The sequence below is a fragment of the Camelus dromedarius genome, chromosome 2 (assembly GCF_036321535.1).
Source record: "Camelus dromedarius isolate mCamDro1 chromosome 2, mCamDro1.pat, whole genome shotgun sequence".
NCBI classification, from domain to species: domain Eukaryota; kingdom Metazoa; phylum Chordata; class Mammalia; order Artiodactyla; family Camelidae; genus Camelus; species Camelus dromedarius.
Window position 1 is genome coordinate 81734474 of NC_087437.1, and position 26573 is coordinate 81761046.

The 26573-nt window shown below is 39.5% G+C and overlaps 1 protein-coding gene across 1 annotated transcript; it reads right to left on the bottom strand.

The window, feature by feature from the left end:
• On the bottom strand, window positions 1–26468 carry LOC105087789 (cell cycle control protein 50C). Its single transcript, XM_010978554.3, has 8 exons — window positions 24715–26468; window positions 22756–22954; window positions 16829–16939; window positions 10675–10776; window positions 9327–9414; window positions 8801–8941; window positions 3657–3866; window positions 1–1151 (listed from the first exon to the last, which is right to left on the bottom strand). The coding sequence occupies exons 2-8, from the start codon at window positions 22945–22947 to the stop codon at window positions 961–963; spliced, it is 1035 nt and encodes a 344-aa protein (XP_010976856.1). The 5' UTR covers window positions 22948–22954; window positions 24715–26468; the 3' UTR covers window positions 1–960.
• Between the last annotated feature and the right edge of the window lie 105 nt (window positions 26469–26573).

A 26573-nucleotide genomic window follows, 5' to 3' on the forward strand; every position in this document is an offset into this window, starting at 1 on the left:
GCAAAACCATAGATACTAAGGGCCAGCTATAAAGTTACAGGTGGATTCTCGACTGCACAGGGGTCTGTGCCACTAACCCCTGCGTTGTTCAAGGGTCAGCTGTACTTCGTTCAGTCTCCTGTAAGTGACATTTAGCAGGAATTCAAACCTTTTAAGATGAACCCTGAGAAGCTCCCTCAACACATATAATTCAAATGCCACAAATCCATGTCATTATCTGCATTCTAGAATATGTCATCCCAATATAAGTTTTAGAATTGTGTTGGGCCCTCAAACGTTGAGTGGTTTTTGAGAGATTCAGTCACTTTCCATGCTTCCCTCTTGGCTACATGGGAATTTTAGGGAAATCCCTGCACTTTCTTTTGGCGTACTTATGTATTTTGGGTGCTGAGGCACTGCTATAACCTTGGTTTACTCTTTGCAGAAAAGACTTCATTTTGACTCAACAGAAAGGAGAAAACATTTAATAAATCAGTTTTCAAAAACCACCCTTATCACTCAATTCAACGCTAACAATTGCTGTTGGGAAGTCTATCATTTCAACCAGCCCACGAAGACTCATTGTCTGAGCCTGACTGATGGTTAAAAGGAGTCACTTAATCCTGGGGACCCCAGAATTACTTACTCTTGTCTGGTGATGCCACTCTTCTAGGTATTCACCTACCTTCAGGCACAAGGGCTTCAAATAAATACCCAAGACTTGGTTTAGAGCTCAAGGATGATTTATCTTCCCCATTCTCAGGACATTTTACTATACCTAATTAGGCCTCCTCCTCCTCTTCTTTTCTTCTTCTTCACTCTGAAACTCTCATTATTTATTCATCTGGGAATGTACTTGATCAGTTAATTCAGTTCCTTTGATGAAATATCCCAGTCATGTTGAACCTTGTCAGGGATCTTTGGCTCCATTACTTCACCGTCCATTTCTGTGTTTTCTGCTTTTCTTTTTAAAGCTTGACTTTACTCCTGGTGAAATAACGTTTTCCTTTCTTTCAGCCTCAAGTGAATTGCCATCATGGCAAAGAAGGCCAGCCACGTCAGGGCTCCTGTCACTGTGTAGGCGAGACCTAAGAAGAGGCTACTGCCTCCACTCCATGTCAGGGTGGAAAGAACAACTGATTTTTCTCCTTGAAACTTGGTTACTGGAAAATCTAAGAAAAGAAAACCTGTTAAGGATCTGTCTCAGCACGTCTCAGCACCACCTCAACATATCCTAAATACATTAGGTTGAACCATATAATATTCCTGTTTTTGTAGGTAAAAAATGGTCGAATATTCAATTTCATACAGTCTGATCTTTACCAAGCAGTATGTTGTACTTGCTGGAAGGAAATTAAATAAAGACACGCCTTCCCTCTTACATAGTTATAATCTACAAAAGAAATTCTGACACAAATAGATCTGAACAACTTAGAAACAACTCAGTAATGAACAAATATATTTAATTTTCTTCGGCAAACTCAAGGAAAAGAAAAGAATACAGATAGATTTTACAGTAAATCTAAATTTTTGTTTATGGATCAGGATACTGAGGGTAGGCTAAAGTCTTTCATAGGCTAAGGTTTGAATTTCTACTTCAGGGAAAATTCTTCAAAAGGAGTGAAGAGGAAAAAAAAAGGAGATAGATGGCAAAACATTTTTAGTAGGAAAACTAAAGGTGGTGCATTCATTTGGGTTTTGAAAAGGCCAGCATCCCTCACTGCTGGGGAGAAAGTGTTTGAAGTGGGTTTGCTATCATTAGCATTTTAATGATGTCATTCTGATTATGCATGTGGCTTGAGGTTTTTAAACATCTGGTGCCTTTTGTAAACCAAACTAATAAACAAATAAAGTCTTCTCATAGCAACGGCATTTCCCAGCAAAGCTCTTAAAAGGCCTCAAATCATTTGGCATCATGCTATTTAAAGGCACAAGGAAACTTGTTAGGAAACTCAGTCTCTTTCTTTTACATCAAAATTCTTCATTGTAGGGGCAGAAGGGATAAATTTGGAGTTTGGGATTAACAGATACACACCACTATATATAAAATAAACAACAAGGACCTACTATATAGCTCAGAGAACTACATTCAGTTTCTTATAATGACCTATAACGGACAAGAATATGAAAAAGAATTGTTATATATGTATAACTGAATCACTTTGTTGTACTCCTGACACTAACACAACACTGTAAATTGACTATATTTCAAAATAAAAAATTCCTCATTGTCACCAGGTCCTTGGGTGCTATCTCAACTCAGCCACCTGGCTGTTGTCTTCTCTTGTCAGTTTCGTTAAGAGGGTCTTTGCCCTCTTAGAAGTGGTAGGCATTTTCTGCAGCTCAGGCTTAGGACTCCTTGCATATTAGCCAGGCTGTGAGGCAGGATGGGTAACACTCACACCAGGGTTCAACGCAGGCATAGGACCAAAGCTCAGGATTGAGATTCTGCACAAAGATTTAGCTTTGAGAATCATCAGAATTAAAATATGACTGTGAGTGAAGACGCCCAGGGAGGGCGTGTTTTAAGAGGACAAATAGTGTCTCTCATGTTTGGAATGTGGACGCCCTTCCTTTTCCCCTCAACCTCAAACTCACTGTAATGCATTGTGAGGGCAGCAGTACACGATGTGTTATTTTTCCTGTATCTTGATTGCAACCATAACTGCTTTACTGGTAGGGCAATCACAGACAAACTTGTTGGGAACAGAAGGTCCAACTCGAGAGATTACAGTCAAGCAACTTCCAATCTCAAATTCTGAGGGGTGGAGGGAGAGGGGGTTGCTGAAATCCTATTTAAAAGGTAGTATTCTACGGCTTACTTTCTGATCTGCACATATAATGCTGCGTAAGACAGAGCAATTTCTGGCTTTCTTTTTCATAGAACAGAGTTAGAGACCATGCTAGAGGAATGGCTGAAGGAATCCATACTCCTGGTCAGTAAACATAAGGAGGCAACAAGTTGAGAGGTAGAGATGGTGTCACATCAGTGGGAGTATCTCTGCTCGAGGACTGTCCCCATTCCCCTGTCAGAGTGGAGATGTCTGTGTTCTGCTCCAAGATAGAAAAGAAGAAAAGATGGAGCAGGGAACTGGAACACATACCATCATTCACTGATCCTAAGAATCTCTCAACCAAGCTCCCTGAGAGACAAAGGAGGTAGAGAGTTTGGTGTTCAGATCCGCTGGCCTGCTGGGGGTCCCACAAATGACTCCTGGCCAGTAGCTCTGAGAAGGTGCTAATGCCTAATTGGGCTGACGTCTCAAAGCTGTGTGCAAGCCCTGGAGAGATTCTGCCTCAGGGAGAATCGGGAAGGGACTTTAAGTCTGAAGACCAGAGTTAGTATAAATTGTGTTTAAGTATATCATTTTTAAAAGATAATGTTTAGTGTCATTTTGAAATCCTTTTTGTTCTTAAGTCAAGAATTACGTTTGTATTTTTAAATTCAGTGAAAACATTCAGAATCTCATAATAAAGCACGTCTCCTGACATGGCCCGTGTGTCCACACCCAAGGCCCTGGCTCCTGCTAGCCGGCTCCATACCTAATACAGGGAGGAACAGAGGGAGGACCCAGCACTCTCAGGGCAGAGCTTGTACCACGGCTCTGGGGGGCTAAATGAATGGAACCTGCCCGCTGGATCCAGGGCTCCCTTGGCTATGATACTTAAAAGGATACTGTAGGTGATTCCGAAACTATAGCTACCAGCCGGCAAGCCTTCAGTAAAATGTTGTATTCGACTGAGTCGGCGGTAAAGCTTTTTGAAAGTGGGAAAGGCGGCCGTCCGCATCCACACGATGAAGTCCTCATTGATGAAGCCATTGTTTTCTGGATCCTCTTCATCCAGTTCATAGACGGGCTTGGGCCAGGATGGGGGCTTTGCAGTTCCTGTGGAGAGTTAACAATGGATGTGGTTGAGAAAAATCATCTGCTCTCTTCAGTTTTCCTTAAAGTGTAGAGAATGAAACAACTTTCACATTCTTGAGGAAAGAGAAGTCGAAATTCTACTTTTAAAAAAAGTGTATGTGTTTAAGCTGCTGGAGTATACAACCATTACAAATAATAGTTACAGAGACTCTAGAGAAATGTGGGGAGAAATGCTGATGATATTGCTATAGGGTTTAAAAAAGCAGAATATCATATTATATGTGTATGATGTGTTCAACTATATTAAATGCATAATAAAGCATTGAAAAAATAGGTAGAGCAAAATGATAACGGTGGTGGTATTCCGTGATAGCATCATGGGGAATGTCTTCATTTTCTTTAACTTCACTAGTAATCTGAAAACAGCAAATTAAAACAAGATACTGTTTCACCTAAAAATGATTTAACATTTATAGACAAGAATTAGAACCATCAATGAGGCAATAGAAATGGGAACTCTTGCACAGAGCAGATGTGTGTGTAGATTAACCATATCTTTGGCAATCTAGGAAGATGCAGCAAAAGGTTTAAGGTATTTTGCATACATTTGGGCCTGGAATGTCTACTTCTAGGACTGTATTCTAAGGAAATAATCATGGAAGTGCAGGAAGATCATGTTACACAGAGATTCCCTGCAGCCCTGTGCCTAAGAGCTCAAAGTCGGAAGCAAGGAAGAGGAATTGGTAAAAGGGAGAAGGTGGACAGCAAACGTGTTGCAAGCCTGTTCCAAAGGCAGGAAGCCGGGTAGGTTTGGGTGCTGTGCCGAGGAATGTTGGCAGCACAGGGTGGAAGACCAGTGTCAGGAGCTCAGTCTGTTGAGTTGACCCCCCACTTTAATGCGTGGGCATGTCTGTCTTTCCCACTCTATGGCTGTTTCTTGAGTACAATATCTCCCTCAACTTTTTTTCACTGGCATTTAGTCCAGAGCCTGGCATGTGGTACGTGGTTCAATAAATGCTTGTAAAGGGATGAGCGAGTCCAATGAGAGCAGACAGAAGTTGACAGTAGAAAGCATTCTGAATTTTAAAGAAAGTCAGCAAGAGTTCAGTGAAATTTTTACTTCCATAAAACTGGTTCTACTATTTGTAGGAAACCATTCTTTCTCAACTCTGACCACTGACAATTTTCTTCTAAAAGAGACCCAGTCCTGTTTTCTAAGCATGGGTTGCAGTGCTTATAAAAGCATGTGCCAAATTTTGTTGGATTAATCTGCTGAAGTATGTTTCTATACTTATTCTTCCTCTGGAAATAATCCTTTGCTGGAGAAACTTCCTCTGAAAAAATTGTGCAGCTCACTTATGTTGGCCCTTCCTAAGACTTTAATTGCTGTTGCCAGAAGGATTTTGATCAAAATCAAAATTACCTTTGGTACCTGCATATGGACCTTACCCTCTCTCCACTTTAGCCAGGGCTTATGCCCCAAGGCTACATGTCCTATGGGCCACTGATATCTGAATCACCCAGGGAGTAAAAACAACGTAGGTTCAAGCACGTCTTTCTTTACCAACCTCTGATCTCACCCCAACCTATTTCTTCAGAGGATATGAGAGGCATGGTGTAGGAAGTACCAACTTCTTTCATTTTCTGAGTTCAGCTGGGTCATTTGTGTTCATCCATTCACTCAACAATAAGCACTTCTTGATTGCTCATTTGTGTCAAGCACCAGGGATACAAAACTACACACGATCCAATCCTTTTTCTCAAGGAATTCACATACTGAAGTGGGGATGACAGGTATTCAAACAGATAATTATGGTATAACATGGTAACTCTTATAACACAAGTTAAGAACAAAGTGCAGGAGATAAGAGAATGCCAAGGATGCTTTGTGTTACAGGCCTGTGGTTATGGTAAGACAAAACAATAGAAGGTTGCCAATTTCCTTTCAAAAACTGGGAATTTAATTATAGATACAGTGACCATACATGCCAGTTTGCCTAAGACAGTCTGGTTGTTTTACATACATAATTAACTGTATCCAAGCAAGCTACAATATTTTGTTATCAAAAGGTTTATTTACGTCTGTCGTCCATTATCTCATCTAATTTAGCATTTATACCAAACAAATAATATACATACAATTTGATCCTTCCAGCTGCCAGCCATCATCTTCATAGTCGTGACAGAGACCCGTGTGCAATGAATAGAGAGCTTACTTTAACATGTCACTAATGAAAGATAACAAGAGGCCCTTCACAGCAAAACATAACAGATCCCTGTGACCCCTGCCGCTGTGTGACCTTCCAGCCAGTTAGGCCATAGCCTCTGTTTTGGCCTGTGAGATGTGTGAAGCTGCCAGGGTGCAAGTCAGTGGGGTCAGTGGGAAATGTGGGGTAGCACAGATTATGTTATACATGCATGACGCCGTGTGAAAAATAGATGCTGAACAGTCTTGCTGAGAGTACTTTGAACTCTCTTGCAACAGTGTTATTTATTATATGCTGTAAATTTACAACTATTTTATTGTTTGGTATTGTTTTTTTTTTATTTGCTAGTAAATCCCTTTAGCTGTGAAGAGCTAAAAAATGGAACATACATGTTTAATGTGAAATTAAGAATTCTTTTTCAAAGAAAGTTGATGATGTGATAACTGCAATGTTGGTTGACATTTACCCCCCACTATGGGAACTATCATGATGTCAATGACCACGGGAAAATCAAAAGATATAAATCTGCTGAAGAACATCAGAATCTACTCCAAAAATTTGTGTGTATTTTCAAAAGAATGTATTCAAAGACAATGCTTTACCTCATATAGCTAGTGAAAGTCTATTTATATATCATTATGTGAGCATGAATTTTTTTTTTAATATATATATTTTTATTGAAGTATAGTCAGTTTACAATGTGTCAGTTTCTGGTCTAGAGCATGGCTTTTTATTTAGGTCAAATGAGTTTCCCTTTACTTTCACTTTTTTATTAATTATTTTTGTAATCAAAGGAAAGCTTTAATGTGTTGGCTCTATGAGCACAAAAAGAACTTTGTAAACAGTTAAATGAGGCCATTTTTATATCTATGTCTTCAGATGTATCCATCCATCTGAATATATTGGTTTGATTTTTTAAATTTGCTTCTTCATGGAATCAAAGCAAAGATTCTCAATATTCAATCTTGGAAGATAAAACCTCTGACATTATTATAAATATTACCATAAATTCAGTTAAAAAATTAAGCAATCAAGTGTAAATTTTTTGGTTTTGTAGTGATAACATAAATGCAAATTTGGTGGAGCAAAACATCAGAGTAAAGATAATGTTCTTAGTAAACTGGAAATTTATGGAGAAATGAGTTTTAAATTGGTTGTTTTACATATATAATTAACTGTATCCAAGCAAGTTACAATATTTTGTTATCAAAAGAAGAGTTGTGGAAGTTTAAATATTTTTATATATCCACACAGAAAATAAACTGCAAAATTTTTACAGTGACAAAGATGTTAAAGAAATGCTTTGGCAAGGAAGTACACGTGGCCTATTTTTGTTATACATCATCAACCAGAATTTCACAAGTGTTTGAGCCTTCAAAGAGCTGTTTTCTATGTCAAATGACATGTCTCACAATAATCCTCAAACTTATTTTGATAAATGAGCCCTCTAACTTCTGGTGAAATTTTGTTCAAAATAGTTGAAAAGTTTTAGACGAAGTATTCTAAATACGGAATGCCATAAAACATAATTTTTGAAGATTTAGTTAATTGTAATTATTGAAAACCAAGTTTGCAAACAAGAAGATACTGAAATTTACCCCTATAAAAGCAAGAGAACAACTGACCATGTTGCATAATGAAAGTTCAAAAGGTATACAACTTAATTTTTAAATTCTGTAATTGTGCTTTGGAATACCTCAATTTTGTGAAAACTATTTTGGTGGAGTTTTCCTGTTTTGATTGGATAAAATTTTCTTCTCTATCAGAATTAAAGGATATCAAGAAGGTCTAAGGTTTTGTAGCATTTAAAGTTAGTAAAATATTAAAAAAAACATAGAAAAAATGTGAAGTCGAAAAGTGACAGGGCCTACAAAAATACTTGGGTTACAATACTAGCATATTTCAATACAGAAGAATTAAAAATGAGAATATCCTCTATTTAGTAAAATTGTAAACATAATAGGTACCTCATCAAGTATACATATTTTCTCAATTAAAAAAAAAAACAGAGTCAAAAGAGAAGAATCAATTAAGGTGCAACAATTTCAAACTGATTAACCATAAAATGCAACTTCAAAAATGATTGCAGACAATTTTGTGAAAAAATTAAAAATAATATTTTAATAAAATATTGTTTAAAAAATTCATTAGAAAAATACAGGGGCATGTAGTGAAGACAGATATGGCCAAGAAACTGATTAAAGTATGTGATTCTGTATCCAGAATAATTATTTTGTTTACATTATCCTTCAATGTTTAGATAATATATAAATTTTTAAAACTTGATTTAATGTACACAAATTTATTATTTTAATTTTTTAAAGAATTGCATTTTTAAAATAGTTCATAGTAGAATTCTTTTATAGGTCCATCAATATGGTAATGTCAGTTTACTGGTCAATAAATAAAACTTTCAAATAAATATATAACTTTAGTTATTCTAGTGTCCCTTTCACTCTCAAAAGCATACTAGTTTGGACAGTAAATTACATGATCACTCTAATTATAGATTAAGCAGCAAATTTCTTAAAACACTGTCTTTTTCCCAACGGTAAACTGGAGGGAACCAGGGTACCAATCACCTCATGTTTCTGATAGGTATGCGATGGAGATGCCCACAGGTAGGGGAAAAAGCAAAAGGAGGTCAACAAAGAAGTAAAGAAGCAGGCATCATAAACACCTCCCCACATATCAAAACCAAAGTTTCCATAAAGAGAGAAGAATGTTGAGCTAATCTATGGATCTTACCTGCAAACGCACTAGAAAGATTTTGGGAACCTGGATTCCAAAACTTGACATACTTGTCTGTCCACCATGAAATTCCACTCCTTAGCATTGGGACTTTGATACTCATGGATGAATTAAGGTTGTATGAAAGAACAATGGTGTCTATAAGGAAATTAAAAACTGTATTAGAGATACAAGTATTTTTGCCACATTTGGAATTGCACAACCAGACACAGCTGAAAAATAAACCAGAGTATTAGCAGCTTCTCCACATGCCGACATGTCATAGATGCTGGACTCCAAAGACTCTTCTTTTTCCTTCCAATGCCCCAGTTAACTGAAAAATACTCTTCGGCTTCATTTAACTATTCAAATCTCTGATAAGGGGGAACCCATTTGCAAATGAAATACCATAAATCAGTGGATAATGTATACAAACATTTCTTAGAGATGCCCGGCCACTCAGCTGCAGAAGTGATCTTCTGGACATTTAGATTGTTACACACTTACAAAAGGGAACACAATGGAGATAAGAAAAGTCACCTACCATTGAATATGCTGTTGGCAATAGCACCACAAGGAGCGATGGGGATCCCGTTGTGGGAGTTTTTGAAAGGAGCACAGTTACTAACATCCTGGATGTGAAATGATACAGGAATAAGCGCTTTCAGTAAATTCTTAAAATGCTGAAAACGAAAACACTGGCAAATGTAAATTAACCCACACTGATTTATTGGCACAGACCAGGATTATGGACTGTTGTTCCCAGGCTACTGGATCACTTAGACTAGAAAATTTTCATGTTTTGAAGATAATGTGTATGTGTACATGCATGTGTGTGTAGTTTTTTTTCCTCATTAGCAGTACACAGCATACCAACTATGTCTGCAGGAAGGAACTTTGTTGGCTGTGCTAAATGCCACACTTAAGCCCCCACCAGATTACATTTTCAAAGGCTTTTTCTTATTGAAGTGTAATTTATATTCCAAAAAGTATAAAATTGTGAGTCTACAGATAGATGACTTATCACAGGGAATCCATCCACCTAACTACCAGAATACATTTTTAAAAGAGTAGCTGCTAAAAAGCACTTTTATATAATATCGCTATAGAAAAGGTTTCCTTCTAGCTTTTCTTGCCAGTATGCTGAATACCATCTACCAAGAGTAAAATTTTGTAATCTGAAAGGATTTTTTTTTTTGTAGTCTGAAAGAATATTCAATTAAACCAAAGGCTTTTATTCAATCAAGTAAAGTCCAATTTCCTTAAACTATATTGATTGAAGGCCCATTATAGGAAGGATGATGGTGGATATAGAGTGAGCCAGACTGAGACCAGCCACTATCAAAATGGCAGGTGCATCCATTAGGTAAAATGGGCAACTTTCAAGATAACTACAGAAATTAAGTGTGAAGAAGCAATACTGAAATCTAATTGATGTGTCAGTCATTTAAAAGCAAAAACTCTACTCTTTGAAGCAGCTCCAACATGCCATCAACTTTATTCACAGAAGCGTATATCCTGAATTATGATTGAAATGTACATGAAGACTTGCCCTTCTGACACATTCACTATTACCAAGACTTGGGCAATCCACTACATATCTGGTTTTAATATAAAATGCTGTCAAATAAAAAAATGGTTGGTGCATGAAAGCATAACCACTTAATTGGACAAGATTCGCATTCCTGCTCTGAAGAGGGAAAGGGCTGCTTCTCAGGAGCAGTTATCCTGAATACCCGGCCCCTGCAGTTCACGCAAGAATAAAATGAGCATTTCTGTCTTGTAAAACCTTAGCTTTTGAGTTTATTTTCCATATTCTCTTTTAGACTGAAAGCTTCAACAGGTTTAAAAAAAAAATAAAGAGTGTTATAACAAGTTAAATAAAGCCTTACCTTTATATCTATACCCATCAGTTGGCTATTACTCCTGGATAGAACATATTGATAGAGGTTCTGATAGAAGCCGTACAGTTTGTAGAACATATAAACATCACCCTGTAGAGGAGAAGAGGAAGCAGTAAGGTGAGAGGAAAATAAGCTGGACTGTTAATAAACATGGACAGGATTTTTTAAATGCAAGAAGTAGTACAGAAAAATATTGATGGGAACTGAAAGTTTCTTTATATCAAATAGAATCCCGAGAAATTATTTCTAAAAATCAGTGTTGGAAAATCCTGGTCTACATAGAATTATTAAAAGGACTAAATAATTTACTTTTAATGTTTTTGGAAGGGTCACCACACTTTGCCTTAAAAAAATTTATCATTTGTATTCTCAATATGTAAAATTTGGCTTTACAATTATTTCCCAGCAGTTCTGGGAAAGCTGCTTTGCCTAGGGGTTGTGGTAAGCATCAAATTCACATTGTTTCAAAGCAAATCCATAGAATAAAACTGGGGCCACTGAACATGTCTAGGTGCATGTACGTACTAGACACGTGAAAGACATGAGACTAGCTCCTTGGGGTCCAGGCCCCGTGTTGTCTTTTTACCCCAAGGATTTAGCACAGTACTCTGTCATAAAATGCTTGGTCAAGAAATGGTGAACCATTTGTTATGGACAAAAAGATGGAATGGTTTGCTAATCTAGAAGAAAAGTGATTTTCACCTTGGCAATACGCAGCCTGGTTGCCATGGGAGATAAACTTTTTCATGGATGCTGTTGTATGTGGCTGCCCAGGCACGGGCTACCATCAATGCTTCTACCTTTATGGTGAAGTACCAAGGCCCTGGAACTTCTCCAGGCAGACTTGATGCAGATTTTACTAACAGCACATATGATGCAAATGTAACTGTCCGATGTAGCTGTTCATGATTAATATACTACCTATCTCCAAACTAATAAAGGCCTGCATCCACAAATATGAAAGCCTAAATTTTATTTAGTGCCTCCCATGTGTTAGGTGCTATGTTCAGTGCTAGAAATACAAAAGCAGTCCTTTACAACTTCCTGAGGCAACTGATTCTCTCGTTCCATGCAAATATGGCCTCACCCTAAGGACCTTGAAGAGGATGAGCATGGGAGACGGGAGCTGGTACCCAGGGCAGGCTGAAAATGAAGGTCACGGTAAGTGTCGCCCAGTATAGAAGACAACCAAGGCTGAAGAGCGTGGTCCCTGGTCAGAGAAGAGTCTCTGCAACAGCGAGGAGGGGAGCCGCTGCACCCTGAGAAAGAGGTGGGCTGGGGCATCACGAAAGGAGAGCGTGGGTGTGACGGCCAGCAGGCCAGGCGCAGTGGGAAGCCCTGACTGTGCTTCCTCATCTGAAGAGGGAGCCTTTGCTGCTGGCCCACAACGCGAGAAAATCTGGAATCCGGGGCATGGGACTGACTGTGCATTTTCTTGGGAGCTAAAAGAGAATTCTCCTTACCCAAAGTTATATGTTCATATAAATGACAAAATCAGCAGGCAGAGAACACTCACACACTAGGGACAAAAGTGGTTTAATGACCCTTTTTCAATGATTCTTTGTCCAAGATTTAGCTTAACAAGGCCTCCGAGACCATTGTCTTGTTTATTAGTCCTGGAGGCACAATGCGCTTCGTGAGGCTGTTCCTCTCCTGTGGTACTTGGTGCCGAATTCCTAGGTTACGGTAGAGAGCTCTCCGTGGATCCATTGTCTAGCACGTGTGATATGTGTGACCTGGTGAGCTGAAGGCCCTGTGGTTTCCCTGAGTAGTTTGGTTGGATTTTTATGAGAAAGCCTTTGCCTGAAAGGAATGGTTAGCAGCTGGTAACACTTACTTGCCTTTAGGATTTTAAAGGACAGACAGATGGGAACCCAAGCACTTTAAGGTTTTTATCTTTTGGATTTTCTTCTTTAAAATTGTAAGCACTCTGAGCCTTCAAGAAGGAGCCAACTCTGCTGACACCCTGATTTCAGACTTCTGATTTCTAGAGAATAAATTTTTAATGCTTTTAGGAAAAAAAAAAGCAACACTAACTTTTACTTTGATGGGGGCAGCAGAGTGAGTGGAGGAAGGCAAGAAAGGGCAGCAACTGTAGAGAATTACAATTTGAGAATTCTCAAAATTCTCAGTTTTGATCTCTAATAAAGAACACATATATAAAACTTCTCCCAGTGACCTTATATAGATATCACTTACAACCCAGGTACAGCTCAGTAATTTCCTTATAATCTGTGTCTGACTTACACTCACAAAAATGATTAGAGACACAGTTGTATTCAGAATATTACTGATGCCAACATGCGTTCATCCGGGGTCAATTGGGAAATAGGAAAGGGACACAAAACACCAAAACTTCCTGGAGCATAAAGCCATATAATTTAGCACTTTATCTTTCTTCCATTAATTTAACATTTCAGCAAACATTTTCTGAGCATCTACCATGTAAAATTACTGTGCTATACACTGTGGAGGAAGCAAAGATTCATATGTTCATTCCATAACCATTAATTGAGCAACTACAGTGTGCCAGGCATTGTTACAGGTGCTTGGGATATAACAGTGAGAGACAGACAATAAACAATACATATAATAAACTGTTCATTTATATAGCATGTTACAAGGTGATGAATACTGTGGAAAACAATGGAAATACAGCGAGGTAACAAAAGTTAGGAGTGCAGGGTGAGGTGAGGCGACAGGTTGCAGTGAAATAGGATGGGCAGTGTAGGCCTTATTCGGTGATAATGCCAACCAAAAATTGGGGACAGGCATAAGAGAATGCCTGACTTGTTTGGGGAACAAGAAGTACAGTGTGGTCAGAGTGGGGATGGGGGAAGAGAATGAAGGGAGGAGGTTAAGAGGATCATGTAAGGGCTTGTAAGGACTTAGGCTTTTTCACTGAGTGGAAAGAGAAGCCATTGCAGAAATTTTTGAGCAAAGGAATAACGTATGACTTATGCTTCAAAACGTTCACTCTGGCTGCTATATTGAGCTATAGATATAACAGGGAGACCTGATAGGAGGCTATTTCAGAACCCCACCTGAGAGGTGAATGTGGTGTGGAGCTGGGTAGTAGCAGCAGAGGGGGCAGAGGTGAATATACTTTGGATATATTCTGAAGGTAGGGCCAGTAGGATGGATGGATACGAGGTGTGAGAGAGTGAAAGGAGTCAAGAATGACTCCTGGGCTTTTGGCTTGAGCACCAGAAGGACAGAGTTATTTTCACCTGAGATTAAGAAGTCTGTGGGTGGAACAGGTTTTTTGTTTTTGTTTTTAAGGGGGGGGGGTGTGTAGAGTAAATAAGGGGGAGGAATGGATATCAGGAGTTCAGTTTTGGAAACGTTGAGTTTCAGATATCTATTAGACATCTGAATGGTGACCTGAGGAAGGCTTCTGGAAATACAAGGGTGGATACTGGAAGAGAGGTGTGGGCTAGAGATATAAAATAGGGTGTTGGTGATTGATGGTATTTGAACCTAGGAGGTGGATGGTGTTTCCTAGGAAGTGAGTGTATAAGAGAGGAGAAGAAGACTAAAGCCCTGAGGATCTCAACATAAAGAGTTTGGGGAAAATAAGAGGAACAGCAATGGAACCAAAGAAGGCGGCCAGAGAGATAGGAGGAAAACCAAGACCGTAAGGTGCCCTGAAAGCCTAGAGAAGGAAGTGGGTCACGGTTGAGGGAGTGATCGCCTATGTCCAGTGGGTGTCGAGGCACTAAGGATTCATCACTGGATGTATCCATGTGGAAGTCACTGGTAACCTTGAAATTTCAGCGAGTGTTGGGGGCCAAAACCTGATTGGAGTGGGCCTAAGAGAGAATGAGAAGAGAGGAACTGGGAACAGCCAAGACAGATGACTCTTCTGAAGAGATTTCCTGCTAATAGGAGAAAAGAAATGGGCAAATAGTTGGCAGGGAAATCTGGGAGGATAGAAGAGTGTTTTGTTTTTGTATTTTACAGATATGTTAAGAAATAATATGTGTGCTGGTGGGAAAGATCCAGGAGAGAGAAAAGTTGATGATATATGAGAGGTAAGAACTGCTGAGTTAAGCCCTTATAAAGACAAGAAAGGCTGGCATCTATTGCATAAGTGAGAGGTAAGCCTTCAGATGGGAGCATGGGTGGTTCCCGTGTGGTAACAGGTGGGAAGGTTGAGTCTGTATGCAGATACAGGGTGGGGGTAAGTAGCTGTGATGTGGCACGTAAAGCATGATCCCTGTCCCCAGGGAGGTTCCTGTAATTAGAGGAAACGAGTCTATAGGATATTATACGGGTGACTGCAAGTCCATCAGAAGAGTGGGAACAGCACTCCCAGAATACAAATGTGGGCAAAATTCTTGCTGGAAACATGAGTGAAAAGGAGGCTCAAGGAAGGGTTGGGATACTAGGGACTTAACACAGGTGGGATCTTACAGGTGGCAGTGAGAGGGGAGACTTTCTAGGCAAAAGAACATAGAGAGCTGTATCATGGAAAAACAGGTTGGGTCAGTTTGGCAGGAGTACAAGGTCTCCCATGGAGATAAAGATGAAAAGATAGCTGGGCCTCCAGTGTTGAAGAACAATGTGAGAGAGTGCAAATTTAGGTGGAGGGCAGGGCATGGTCTACTGATTTTGCAAATAACAGTTGGCTAAATGTAGAAGCCAGAGGCTAGAAGAGCAACTAAAGTCACTGTGATACTAGACCAGGAGGGTCTGAACTGGGGAGAGGGTGGCTGGGAGAAACACGGATTGAAGAACAGGGCTCACACATCAGAGGCCTGGATGAGAAAGGAGCAGGCAGGGTAAAGTCAAGGAGGAAATCTTTGGGTCTTGGCAATGGAATCTTTAGCAGAAAGGGAAGTAAGGAGGGTTTTTCAGGAGATGACAGTGAGTCCTGTTTGGGGAGGAAGCAGACTTTGAGATGGGATGCTTAGTGAGAAGCTGAAGAGAAGGCCTGCTTGAACATGGAAGCATCCCATGCAGAGTCATCTCTGAAGGGCAAGGAAGAGGGACGAACCAGGTAAGGGAGGAGGGCGCTGTGGGGAGAGTTGCAAAGCCCAGAGGACAGAACAGAACCTTTGAAAAGCTGAAGAAAATACACTTTCATTTGATTAAGTCCTGACTACCTTGTAAGACAAGAGAGGCCCTGAAAAGGTGCCTCTTGATCTCCTACTGCGGAGAGCGTAATCAAGGGGCGGCTCCAGCTGCTCTGCTCTGAGGTTATCCTGTGTCTGCACCAAGGCCATGCTTCCCACTCCCATGGCTGCTCCCAGCCAGTGCCTGAGCAACAGGGATACTGAGGCCAGGACTCTCTGTCGGCCTTGCCGAAACTTTCTCAAGAATTTTCTGCAGACCTTCCTTCCTCCCTCCCTCCCATCTTCCCTTCTTCTTTACCCTCCCATGCTGCTGCCTGCCCCTGCCTTCCTTCTCCCCTCCCCTCTCCTTCCCAGGGGTCAGAGCTGTGTTGTGTTCTCACAGCCTCCTCTGGCTTCATCCATATTTTCCCTCACAGGCAGCTCCCCCAATAAATCTCTGTTATGTCTAATCTAGTCTTGGCATCTGCTCCTCAGAGGACCTGGACAACACGAGACTTTAATCCGCCTAAGAGCAGGGACATCTCTTTTTATTTCTTTGGCATTTCTCACAGTGCCTGACAGCCGGGCCAAGAGTTGCCTTAGGGACTAGGCAGCTGCATGTGTAGAATGACTTGGAGGGGGAGCCAAGGAGAGTCCCACCAGGTGTGTGACCCTTGACACTAACTCACTGCGTGACCTTGGTCAAGTCACTTAACCTCTCAATCCATTAAGTTTCTCACTGTAAATGAGTGGTTAGATCCAGTGATTGCTATGGTCCCCTCCTGTGCTGACATTTGGCATAAAACCTGTTTGATTGATGTTGAGAATTATGTTACAAAGTTGAGTGGGTAAAGAATCTGGAAACTTAGAAACAAAGGGGAAGAATGAAAGTCTAAAGGAAAAAAAGGGAAAGGGAGAGTCACACATGCACTCAACACTTTCTCAGACCCTCAACTCCACTCTGCTTTATTTTTTTGTATTTTCAGTTTTGGAAAGCATTTGGTAGAGATCATGAACTTACTGCCCTGTGTTAAATAGGAATAGAGCAGCATACAGCCAGCTGAAGGCTCTTGAATCTCACTTACCTTCATTGCCTCTGGGAGGTAGAAGGGAATAGAGCAAGTGCATTCTTTGTCAAAATTAGCGGTGTTTTCCCGCAGTTTTGCACAATCTGAACATTTTTCTGTGTAATTAATCTGTCAGGTGGGGAAAAGAACAATTATTAATTAAAAAGGACATGAATACAGATCTTCAAATTAAAGTCCTGAGTCCACCAAAATCTCCAAGCTCTCCAGGTCGAGGGCATGCTGTCTGGGATGTGAACCCGGCAGCTCACTGCGCAGGACATGAGCGCTCCGTGGATGTGAGGGAGTGGGCCTCCTTACAGCCTTTAATTTTGGGATCTGGCAGCATTTTGCCACTTACCTGGAGCTCAGGGTTTCTACTGCATATTTATGTAACCTGTGATGCAGCCTCATGCCTCCATCATAAAAAGGTGTCATTAGGAAAGTATTAGTCAATGACTCATGAGAACTGTGTCTAACCAGCTTTATGGGGAAGTCAACTTCACTGTTTTTCCATTTTATTGTCTGGAAAATATTTATTCTAATGAATTCTCCTACATGTTGTCTAGAGGAAGTTATTAAAGATGACCAAACACAAAAAAGAAGTGTTTCCAAAATGTAGAGTTACTGATGTATGCAAAGTAATTGTAAAATGGTGTTATATTCTGTTGTTTAAAAGTTAAAATCTGTGCAAAATGGTATAAAAAAACAGTAGTGTGTCCCAAATGGGCATTTTCCTGTGAGCTCTGGCTCAAGGACTCAGTTATGTGAAGCTGCAGCTGGAAGAAGAGGTGGGAAGGGTGGCTCAGAGAGAGGTCATGGGGTTGTGTGGTTCCCTTCAGCTGCAGGAAACATTCATCTCAAGTGCCCAGGGGTGGTTGTGGGGTGCTGCAGAGGGCTTCTGCTTTTTCCTCACCGTGTTGAGGAGTAATTAGAAGAGTTTGGGAATGGAGGAGGACAGGGAAGCAAGGGACTGGCTTTCTCCTCAGTAAATTGCCAGTGGGATTTTGGATTCTTAGGGAGAGAAGACAAGAAAGAATTCTGAATGCTTGCTAAGTCACTGGGTGTTTGAAGTCAATATGGGTAAAGTGTGAATACTAAATTAAAGATTAGCCAAAAGACTACTTAATTGCTTAAATCATTCTTTAAGTATGCAACAATAGTTGAACTATTTTTTTTTTGCCTTTGTTGTTTCATGATATCTTTATTTTTTCCTTTTTCAGTTTTATTAGTAGAATTGTTACACTTTGACTGCACATATACATTATATTGCATGTAAATGCATATATACAATATATGGCACATTTTTCTTTTAGTTTACATATATGTACTGATCATTGTTTCTCAGAACAGATTAGAGCTTTAGCTTTTTAAACTTACATAGTTGTCAAAGGAATAAAGCCAACCACAAAGTAAGAATTAACAGAATGATGTAATCCAACCATAAAGGACTGTCAAATGTGCTTTCACATAGTCAAGAAATCAGTCATCTAAGTTATAAATAATAAGTAGTTCATTCGTGTTCTTACTTTTTTTTTTAGATTCCACATATAAGTGATTATCATGTGGCATTTTTCTTTCTCTTTCTGGCCCACTTTAATTAGAATGGCTATCTCTAGGTCCTTGAATTATTATTTTTAAAAATACTGATGCCTTGTCTGTGAAACTGCATTCTAATTTTTTAAAAAGCATTAAAGAACAGGGCTGTATCGTAACTGAGAGCTAGCACACTGAACTATGACTGGGGACACTGAGCTTCTAGTTCAGTCTCTGATGTTGAGTTAAATCCTTAACGTCCAAGGCCCACATTTTGTTCACTAGCATCATTTTGGATTGCAATTAATCGATCTGTGAGGTCACTGTAGTAGTATACATTCTACTCCATGGATTCTTGTTGGAGTTCTGTCAATGCAGAATTAGGAAAAAATGTGTTTCATGATCAAATAATTTTTGACTAGATGATATCTAAGGTGCTTTCTAGCTCTAAAAATTTTATAAGAAAAATATATCTTTGATCTACTGTCTACTTTGTGGCTCGAGTGACTCTGTAAACCTATAGCTCAAAAATGACAGCAAAGGTCATAGTCTGCTTGCTTCTCACAGAATTTTGGAGAGGCAGGAATTATCATTCTTGCCTAAAGTGAACTGCACAGAGGGCACTTTCTTGATGTGCCCCAGGGCTGAATGAGCACAGGAAAGCCAGTTCCAAACTCTTCTACTAGGACTCTGTTCTTCTACTAGGCCTCTGTTGGCCACACTGGCCTGGGATAAGCACTTCATCTTACTACCCATCATAATAAAACACTTCCATGTGCAAAAGAGGATTACATTCTTTTCTGATCTTCCTGTATGAAAGCAAAATGTTAGAAACAGTGGCTTAAAAGAAAAGTCAGTTGGAAAATCCCCTTAATATCATGATAAAAGCGTTCTGTTGAAAGTTGTTTGCAGTGTTGTCTTGAATCAACAATGGGGTGAAGTTCTCACATGCATGAGGTGACAGCATTCAGCAACGGCTGCTTCCTTTTTTAAAAAATTGAAGTATGGTTGATTTACAGTGCTGTGTTAGTTTCTCGTGTACAGCATAGTGATTCAGTTATACATATATATTTAGTCCTTATAGTTTATTACAAGCTATTGAAAATAATTCCCTGTGCTATATATACAGTAGGACCTTGGTGTTTATCTATTTTATATATAGTAATTTGTATCTGCTAATCTCAAACTCTTAATTTATCCCCCTACCACCCCTTCCCATTTGGTGACAATAAGTTTGTTTTCTATGTCTGTGAGTCTGTTTTATAAATAAGTGCATTTGTATCATTTTTGTTTAAGATTCCACATATAAACAGTATCATACAATATTTGTCTATTGCTGACTTACTACTTCACTTCATGTGACAATATCTAGGTCCAGCCATGTTGCTGCAAATGGCATTCTTTCATTTTCTTTTATGCCTGAGTAGTATTTCATTTTATATACAAACACACACACACACACACACATATATATGTACCACAACTTCTTTATCCAGTCATCTGTTGATGGACATTTAGGTTGCTCCCATGCCTTGGCTGTTGTAAACAGTGCTGCTATGAACACTGGGGTGCATGTATCTTTTTGAATTAGAGTTTTCTCCGGATACATGCTCAAGAAGTGGGATTGGTCGATTATATGATAACTATTTTTAGTTTAAGGAATCTTTATACTGTTTTCCATACTGTTTTGGCTGCAACAAGTCACATTCCCACCAACAGTGAAGGAGGGTTCCCTTTTCTTTATACCCTCTCCAGCATTTATCGTTTGTGAACTTTTTAACGATGGCCATTCTGACCAGTGTGAGGTGATACCTCACTGTAGTTTTGATAATTAGTGCTATTGACCATCTTTTCATATGCCTATTGGCCATCTGTATGTCTTCGTTGGAGAAATGTCTATTTAGGTCTTCTGCCTATTTTTTGATTGGATTGTTTGTTTTGTTGTTATTGAGTTAAATGAGCTGTTCATATATTCTGGAAATTAAGCCCTTGTCAGTTGTATCATTTGCAAATATTTTCTCCCAGTCCATAGGTTGTCTTTTCATTTTGTTTATGGTTTTCTTTGCTGTACTAAAGTTTATAAGTTTAATTAGGTACCATTTGTTTACTTTTGCTTTTATTTCGAATGTCTTGGAAGACTGACCTAGGAAAAGATTGATACAATTTATGTCAGAGAATGTTTTGCCTTTGTTCTCTTCCAGGAGATTTATGGTGTCCTGTCTTATGTTTGTCTTCAAGCCATTTTGAGTTTATTTTTGTGTATGGTGTGAGGGAGTGTTCTAATTTCATTGACTGACACGCAGCTGTTCAGCTTTCCCAACACCATTTGCCAAATAGACTTGTCTTTTCTGTATTGTATATTTTTGCCTCCTTTGTTGTAGATTAATTGAACATAGGTGTGTGGGTTTATTTCTGGGCTCTCTATTCTGTTCGATTGATCCATATGCCTGTTTTTGTGCCAAGACCACACTGTTTTGATTACTGTAGCTTTGTAGTATCTTCTGAAGTCTAGAAGGGTTATGCCTCCAGCTTTGGTTTTTCTCCTCAGGATTGCTTTGGCAACTCTGGGTCTTTTTTTTTTTTTTTTTGATTCCATATAAATTTTAGGATTTTCAGTGTAGTTCTGTGAAAAATGTCATGGATAATTTAATAGGGATCACATTAATCACATAAATTGCTTTGGGTAGTATGGTCATTTTAACAACATTAATTCTTTCAATCCAAGAGCATGGGATATCTTTCCATTTCTTTAAATCATCTTTAATTTCCTTTATCAATGTTTTATAGTTTTCAGCATATAAGTCTTTTACTTCCTTGGCAGGAGGTAAGTATTTTATTTATTTTTTGATGCAATTTTAAAAGGGATTTTTTTTTTCACTTTCCTTTTCTGATATTTCATTGTTAGTGTAAAGAAATGCAACAGATTTCTGTATGTCAATCTTGTACCCTGCTAAGCAATGGCTGCCTTTTAATGGAGGCTGCATTTCATAGTGGATAGGGATGGGTGACCAGGAGGGATGAAGCAGGAAACACACAGGAGGTGTTGGTGAAAGGGGCTGGTGAAGAAGAAAATGGACAAGTAAACAGGATGAGCTTTTTGTGGAAATGAGTATCAATCTTGTAAGCCAATTACTTTGCTACCCCTTCAACAAGGCAAGTTTAATTTGCTACCTGGTGTGGCCTGGTGGTTTACATTACTACACTAAAGGACTCAAAAGGACTTGGGGGCACTAGGAAGATAACCTGCTGGGAGCTGGGGGGTGGGGAGTAGAAAATTTCAGTGGAAAGGCAGTAGGGAAGTATATGTTGGTAGGAGGAGTGGGACCTCAGATGACATTTTCCTCATTGAAGTCCACACTAGCTGCCCTAATCCATCCTTTTGATAAGTGTGTGCCTATAGTATAATGGCATTGTGCAAGGATGGGGCTGGGATATGGAAAACGAGCCAGCTGTGGCTGAGCTCTGTGTTCTTACCACACACTCTCCTACCTACTCTGTCACTAGTTCACTGAGGGCAGGAATCAAGTCTTACCTACCTCACTCATCTGCACACCCAGCAGAACTCCTAGCACCAGCAGACACTCATGAACACGAAATCAATGTTGACAGACTTGGCCTTCAAGGTAATTTTGCCACTAGTCCCCGTGGGGAGAGGGAATAGATGAGCTTTCCAGGCCTGCCTTCAGAATGGTGGTCATACGGTCTGGGATATCTGGTAATCTACCCAGAGCCGATTTGCCTGAAGCATTTACTTAATTCATTAGACCAAATGTGGGCATGCTCAGACCAGATCTTCCCCCCAACCAGCTTCTGGGATTCTCATCCTCCGATAGGTTAAAAATCAAATTGGCAAAAGGCTTGTGACTGAGGAGTGTGCCCTTAGCTCTGAGTAGAACTTGGTTTATTTTGCTAAGTATCCTGATGAGGCCAGAAAGATTTAGGTTCTTGCTTTTCCTAGATTAAAGTAATGATCTCAGAGGGAGTTCATTTGTAAAGGGAAAGACACAATGCTTGAAAGTTGGGCAAAATCGAAGACCTGTATCTTTGGTTCTTCACTCTTTTTATCAACATGATTCTCGGGCGTCTGGCCTTGCCTCTCGCCTGCCAATACCAATCGCTTGCTCGGTACTCTGCCAGCATAAAAAGCTCCTGATTTTGCCAGGTCCCTGGAAACAAATATGGCTGAACTGACCAGAGTGAGAGTGATTGTCCTCAAGAGGGAGGAGGGGTGAATATAATCTCTGGCAGGTGCAGAGGCTCTGTCACCATGTGCACCTGCCAGCTAGAAAAGGGATGTTCCAGTCCCGTCTAGTTCCCTGTCAAGGGGCTGTGTTCTCAAACTGACCACTCATTTATAGTCCCAAAGCTAAAAATTCTTAAAAATTGCATTAAAAATGTAAGATGGGACAAACCTCTACTTCCTTGATGTTCTTTGCAGACAAGAGAAGGATGACACCCGCACCAAGGCAGAACACTCCTGTGATAAAAAATCCAGAGAGGATTTTGGTGGCTGTGAGCTGTAGCCGGTAGGCAGGCAATTGCTGCTGCTTCAAAGCAGTATTGTCTGGCAATCTGGACTGGCAATCGTGGGATCCCCTCTTCATTTTGGCCCTGCAGGTGACGCAGATATACTTTCAAGACATTTGTAGCATTACTGCTTACAGCAATAACACATAATGGTAATATTAAGAATTATATGAGTTCAGGATTTGCAGATACTACTCTATATAAAATAAACAAGGTCCTACTGTATAGCACAGGGAATTATATTCATACTTTGTAATGGCCTATAATAAAAAGGAATATGAAAAGGAGTATATATAAAAATAACTGAATCACTATGCTGTACATCAGAAATTAACACAACATTGTACATCGAATACACTTTAATTAAAAAAAATTACATGAATCTTCCGGTGCATTTGCAAGGTTTTTCTGCTTCCTGGAATTATTCCTTAACTAGCCCTGATATTCAGCAGGAGCACAGCTCCCTTCAATCAGCTACTGCTAGGTATATTTTACTTAGGCTCAAAAAGCTCATTGTGTTAAATGCCATGCCAAGCAGAAATGTCCCCACCAGGTCTGTATAACCCAACGACTGGTGACACTGGGAAGCAGTTATAACTGGCTACTTCTGGGATGTGGTGACTAATTAAAGGCAAGCCTTCCTGAAAGGGGAAAATGGATTTATCTTTAAGAACTTGTCCAAATCCTTGGAGATTAATACAACAACAACAACAAAAAAGAAGTTAGTGCTTTCAACTTTTTTTCCAAATGTGGCTGTCCCTTAACATGAATATAGAATAAATTGGGAAAATATTCTCAGATTACAGCTAACTTGACTATTTGTGATAATGAGAAAAGAAGCAAATGGGGACTGTAGGACACAGATGTTTAACCTCAGCAGCTTCCAATTTTTTCACCCATAAGAAAGACTCTGGTAGGAAATGCAGATGAAAGACATCTCCTCCTAACTTCTTCCCAAGCACATGCTTTGAAATAGCCCAAATAAGGCAAGAGAAAGGAAGACAAAAATAGATAATGAAATGTTTAATATTGCAATGTTAGTATTACTGGTTTGGTTTTGGATTTTTCTTTTTTTCCCCTACTTATTAGAAATTCACTAACATTTTCATTAGAGTATTAATAATTACTTCCTCTTCAAGATGAATTTAAGATGTAGAATTAGGCTTTTTAAAAAATTAGGCAGCGTGTGAGTTTCTAAATCTTTTTATTAACATTAGGCAGAGAAGCCATGCTGGACTATTTTTGTATTAAAGAAAGCAATGAGTTTGGCAAATCTAATTAATTTAAAAGAATACAAAATAAATGCAATTACTTACACTGGGATGTTTCCAGTTCAGAGTCAAAGTCTCCCACTTGGGAAATTGGAAGGAAAAAAAGCATACCACCAATGGGAAATTTTCAGCAAGACATTTGAATCTGGCTTGGAGGTGGTAATAAGTATGGCTGCTGGTTTCAGACAGACTTGTGTGAGAAGATGGCAGTGAACACTTCCAAGTTCATATCTACTATTTGTTTTACTAAATAAACATGGTCCAGAAGTGAGTTTAAAAGGCAGGAACAGCCTATGAGATTAGATTATGCGTGCAGAACTGACCTACAAAATATCAGGTATGTTTGTAATCTAGGTACTTATTCCAACATTGCGTGAAATTACAGTACACAGATGACACCCACCAAAAGGGTCATTACAGTATTTCTTAGGCTTTTTATAAAACAGCAAAACGAATCTACCCCAAATCCCAAAGTAAGAGGTGCTTCACAGGAGTATATTAAGTTTTCCGGAGAAACAGAACCAATAGGAGATCTATATGTATGCATAGATCTATTGTAAAGAATTGGCTCACGTGACTATGGAGGAGGCTGGCAAATCCAAAATCTGCAGAGTTGATGTTTTAGTTTGAGTTCGAAGGCCAAAAGCTGCTGTAGAAACAGGAAGAGTTGAAGTCACGGTTTGAAGGTTGTCAGGTAGGAAGAGCTGATGTTTCAGTTGGAAGGAGGAATTCTTTCCTACTTGGGGGAGGGGCAGCCTTTTATTCTATCCAGGCTTTCAACTGACCAGATGAGGCCCACCTACATTATGGAGGGCAATCTGCTTTACTCGAATCTACCAATTTAAATGTTAATTTCATCCAAAAGTACCCTCACAGAAACACCCAGAACAGTATTTGACCAGCAATCTGGGTACCCTGAGCCCAGTCAAGTTGACACATTAAAATTAACCATTATAGGTAGTGAGTGAAAACATTTTTGGGGCAACATTCTTCAGAGATGGCCAGATATGCATTTTACAGTTACTTTTATATTTACACATTTCTCTCCTAAATAAATCCACTGCAAATATAGAAATATATTTCATTATATTCTCCTTTTTAAATTTCTAGAGCAGAGTTTTTCAGCCTCAGCACTATTGACATTTTGGGCCAGATATTTTTTTTGTCGTGGGGGTTGTCCTGCAGGTTTGCAGGATATTGAGCAGTGTCCCTGGCCTCTACCCATTAAATGCCAGTTGCAATCCTGCACTAGATGCCAGTAGTAGCCCCCTCCTCCCTGAGTTGTGACAATCAAATACGTCTCCAGGTATGGCAAATGGCCCTTGGGGGTCAAAATAGCCCTGAGTTGAGAACCACTGGTTAACATTGATATGGACATGACGATCTGTTAGAGGCCATTGTGTTGGCATCACTAGAAACTTCAGAAAGTGACTTTTAAAATCCTTGCTGTCATTTCTCTTTAACTGCTGTGTAGATAGCCTCTTCAGGCATCCAGACATTTTGCATATACTGGGTTGCCTCGTATTTCACTACCTTTCCCCATTAACTGCTGAGACACAAATGTACCAAATAAATGTAGAATCAGGAAGTGGTTGTATGTGTGGGGTACAGTCACAAACACACATACTATATGCACACATAATATTCATGATGGTCTCATTTTTGGGTTTGGCAGCTGGATTGGTCTGAATTCTGAAAGCACAGACTGCATGTCTCAATTTGCAATTCTGTTCTCTTATAAAGTGATATTCTGATGTTTTCTTCCAGACAAACAATAGACAAACTCAAATTGAGGGACATTCTATAAAAGTGTCAAGGTTATGAACGACAATAAGAGACTGAGTAACTGTCACCAACCGGAGGAAGCTAAGGAGAATGACAACTACATGCAATGTGGGATGAGTGGATCCTGGAATAGAAAACGGACAACAGTGGGAAAACTGGGGAATTCTAAATAAAGTCTGTAGTTTAGTTAATTATATTGTATCAATGTTGATTCCTTAGTTTTGATAATTGTACTATGGTTATACAAGATGTTAACACTGGGGGTGCTGGGGAAAGAGGGAATGGGAATTCTTTATACTATTTTTGCAACTGTTCCATACATGTGAAACTACCTCAAAATAAAGAGTTAAAGAAATAAATGAGTAAGACCATTGTAGGTACATCATTGTCTTTGACATGTTTACAAAGTGCCACATATACTTACAGCTCTTTCTACCACTACCACTGCCACCCTTCACTCTGGGACTAGGCTTCACAGTTTATAAATCCGTTCTCACGAAATCCTCAGCAATCCTGCAAGATATCATTCCCGTTTCGCAGCTGATTAAACTGAGGCTCAGAGAGGGAAGGGGCTTGTTTAGGGTTGCTCCGCTGCTCTTTCCCTTCCCTTACACAGTCCTATTAGAGGCCAGTTGGTGAGAGAAAAA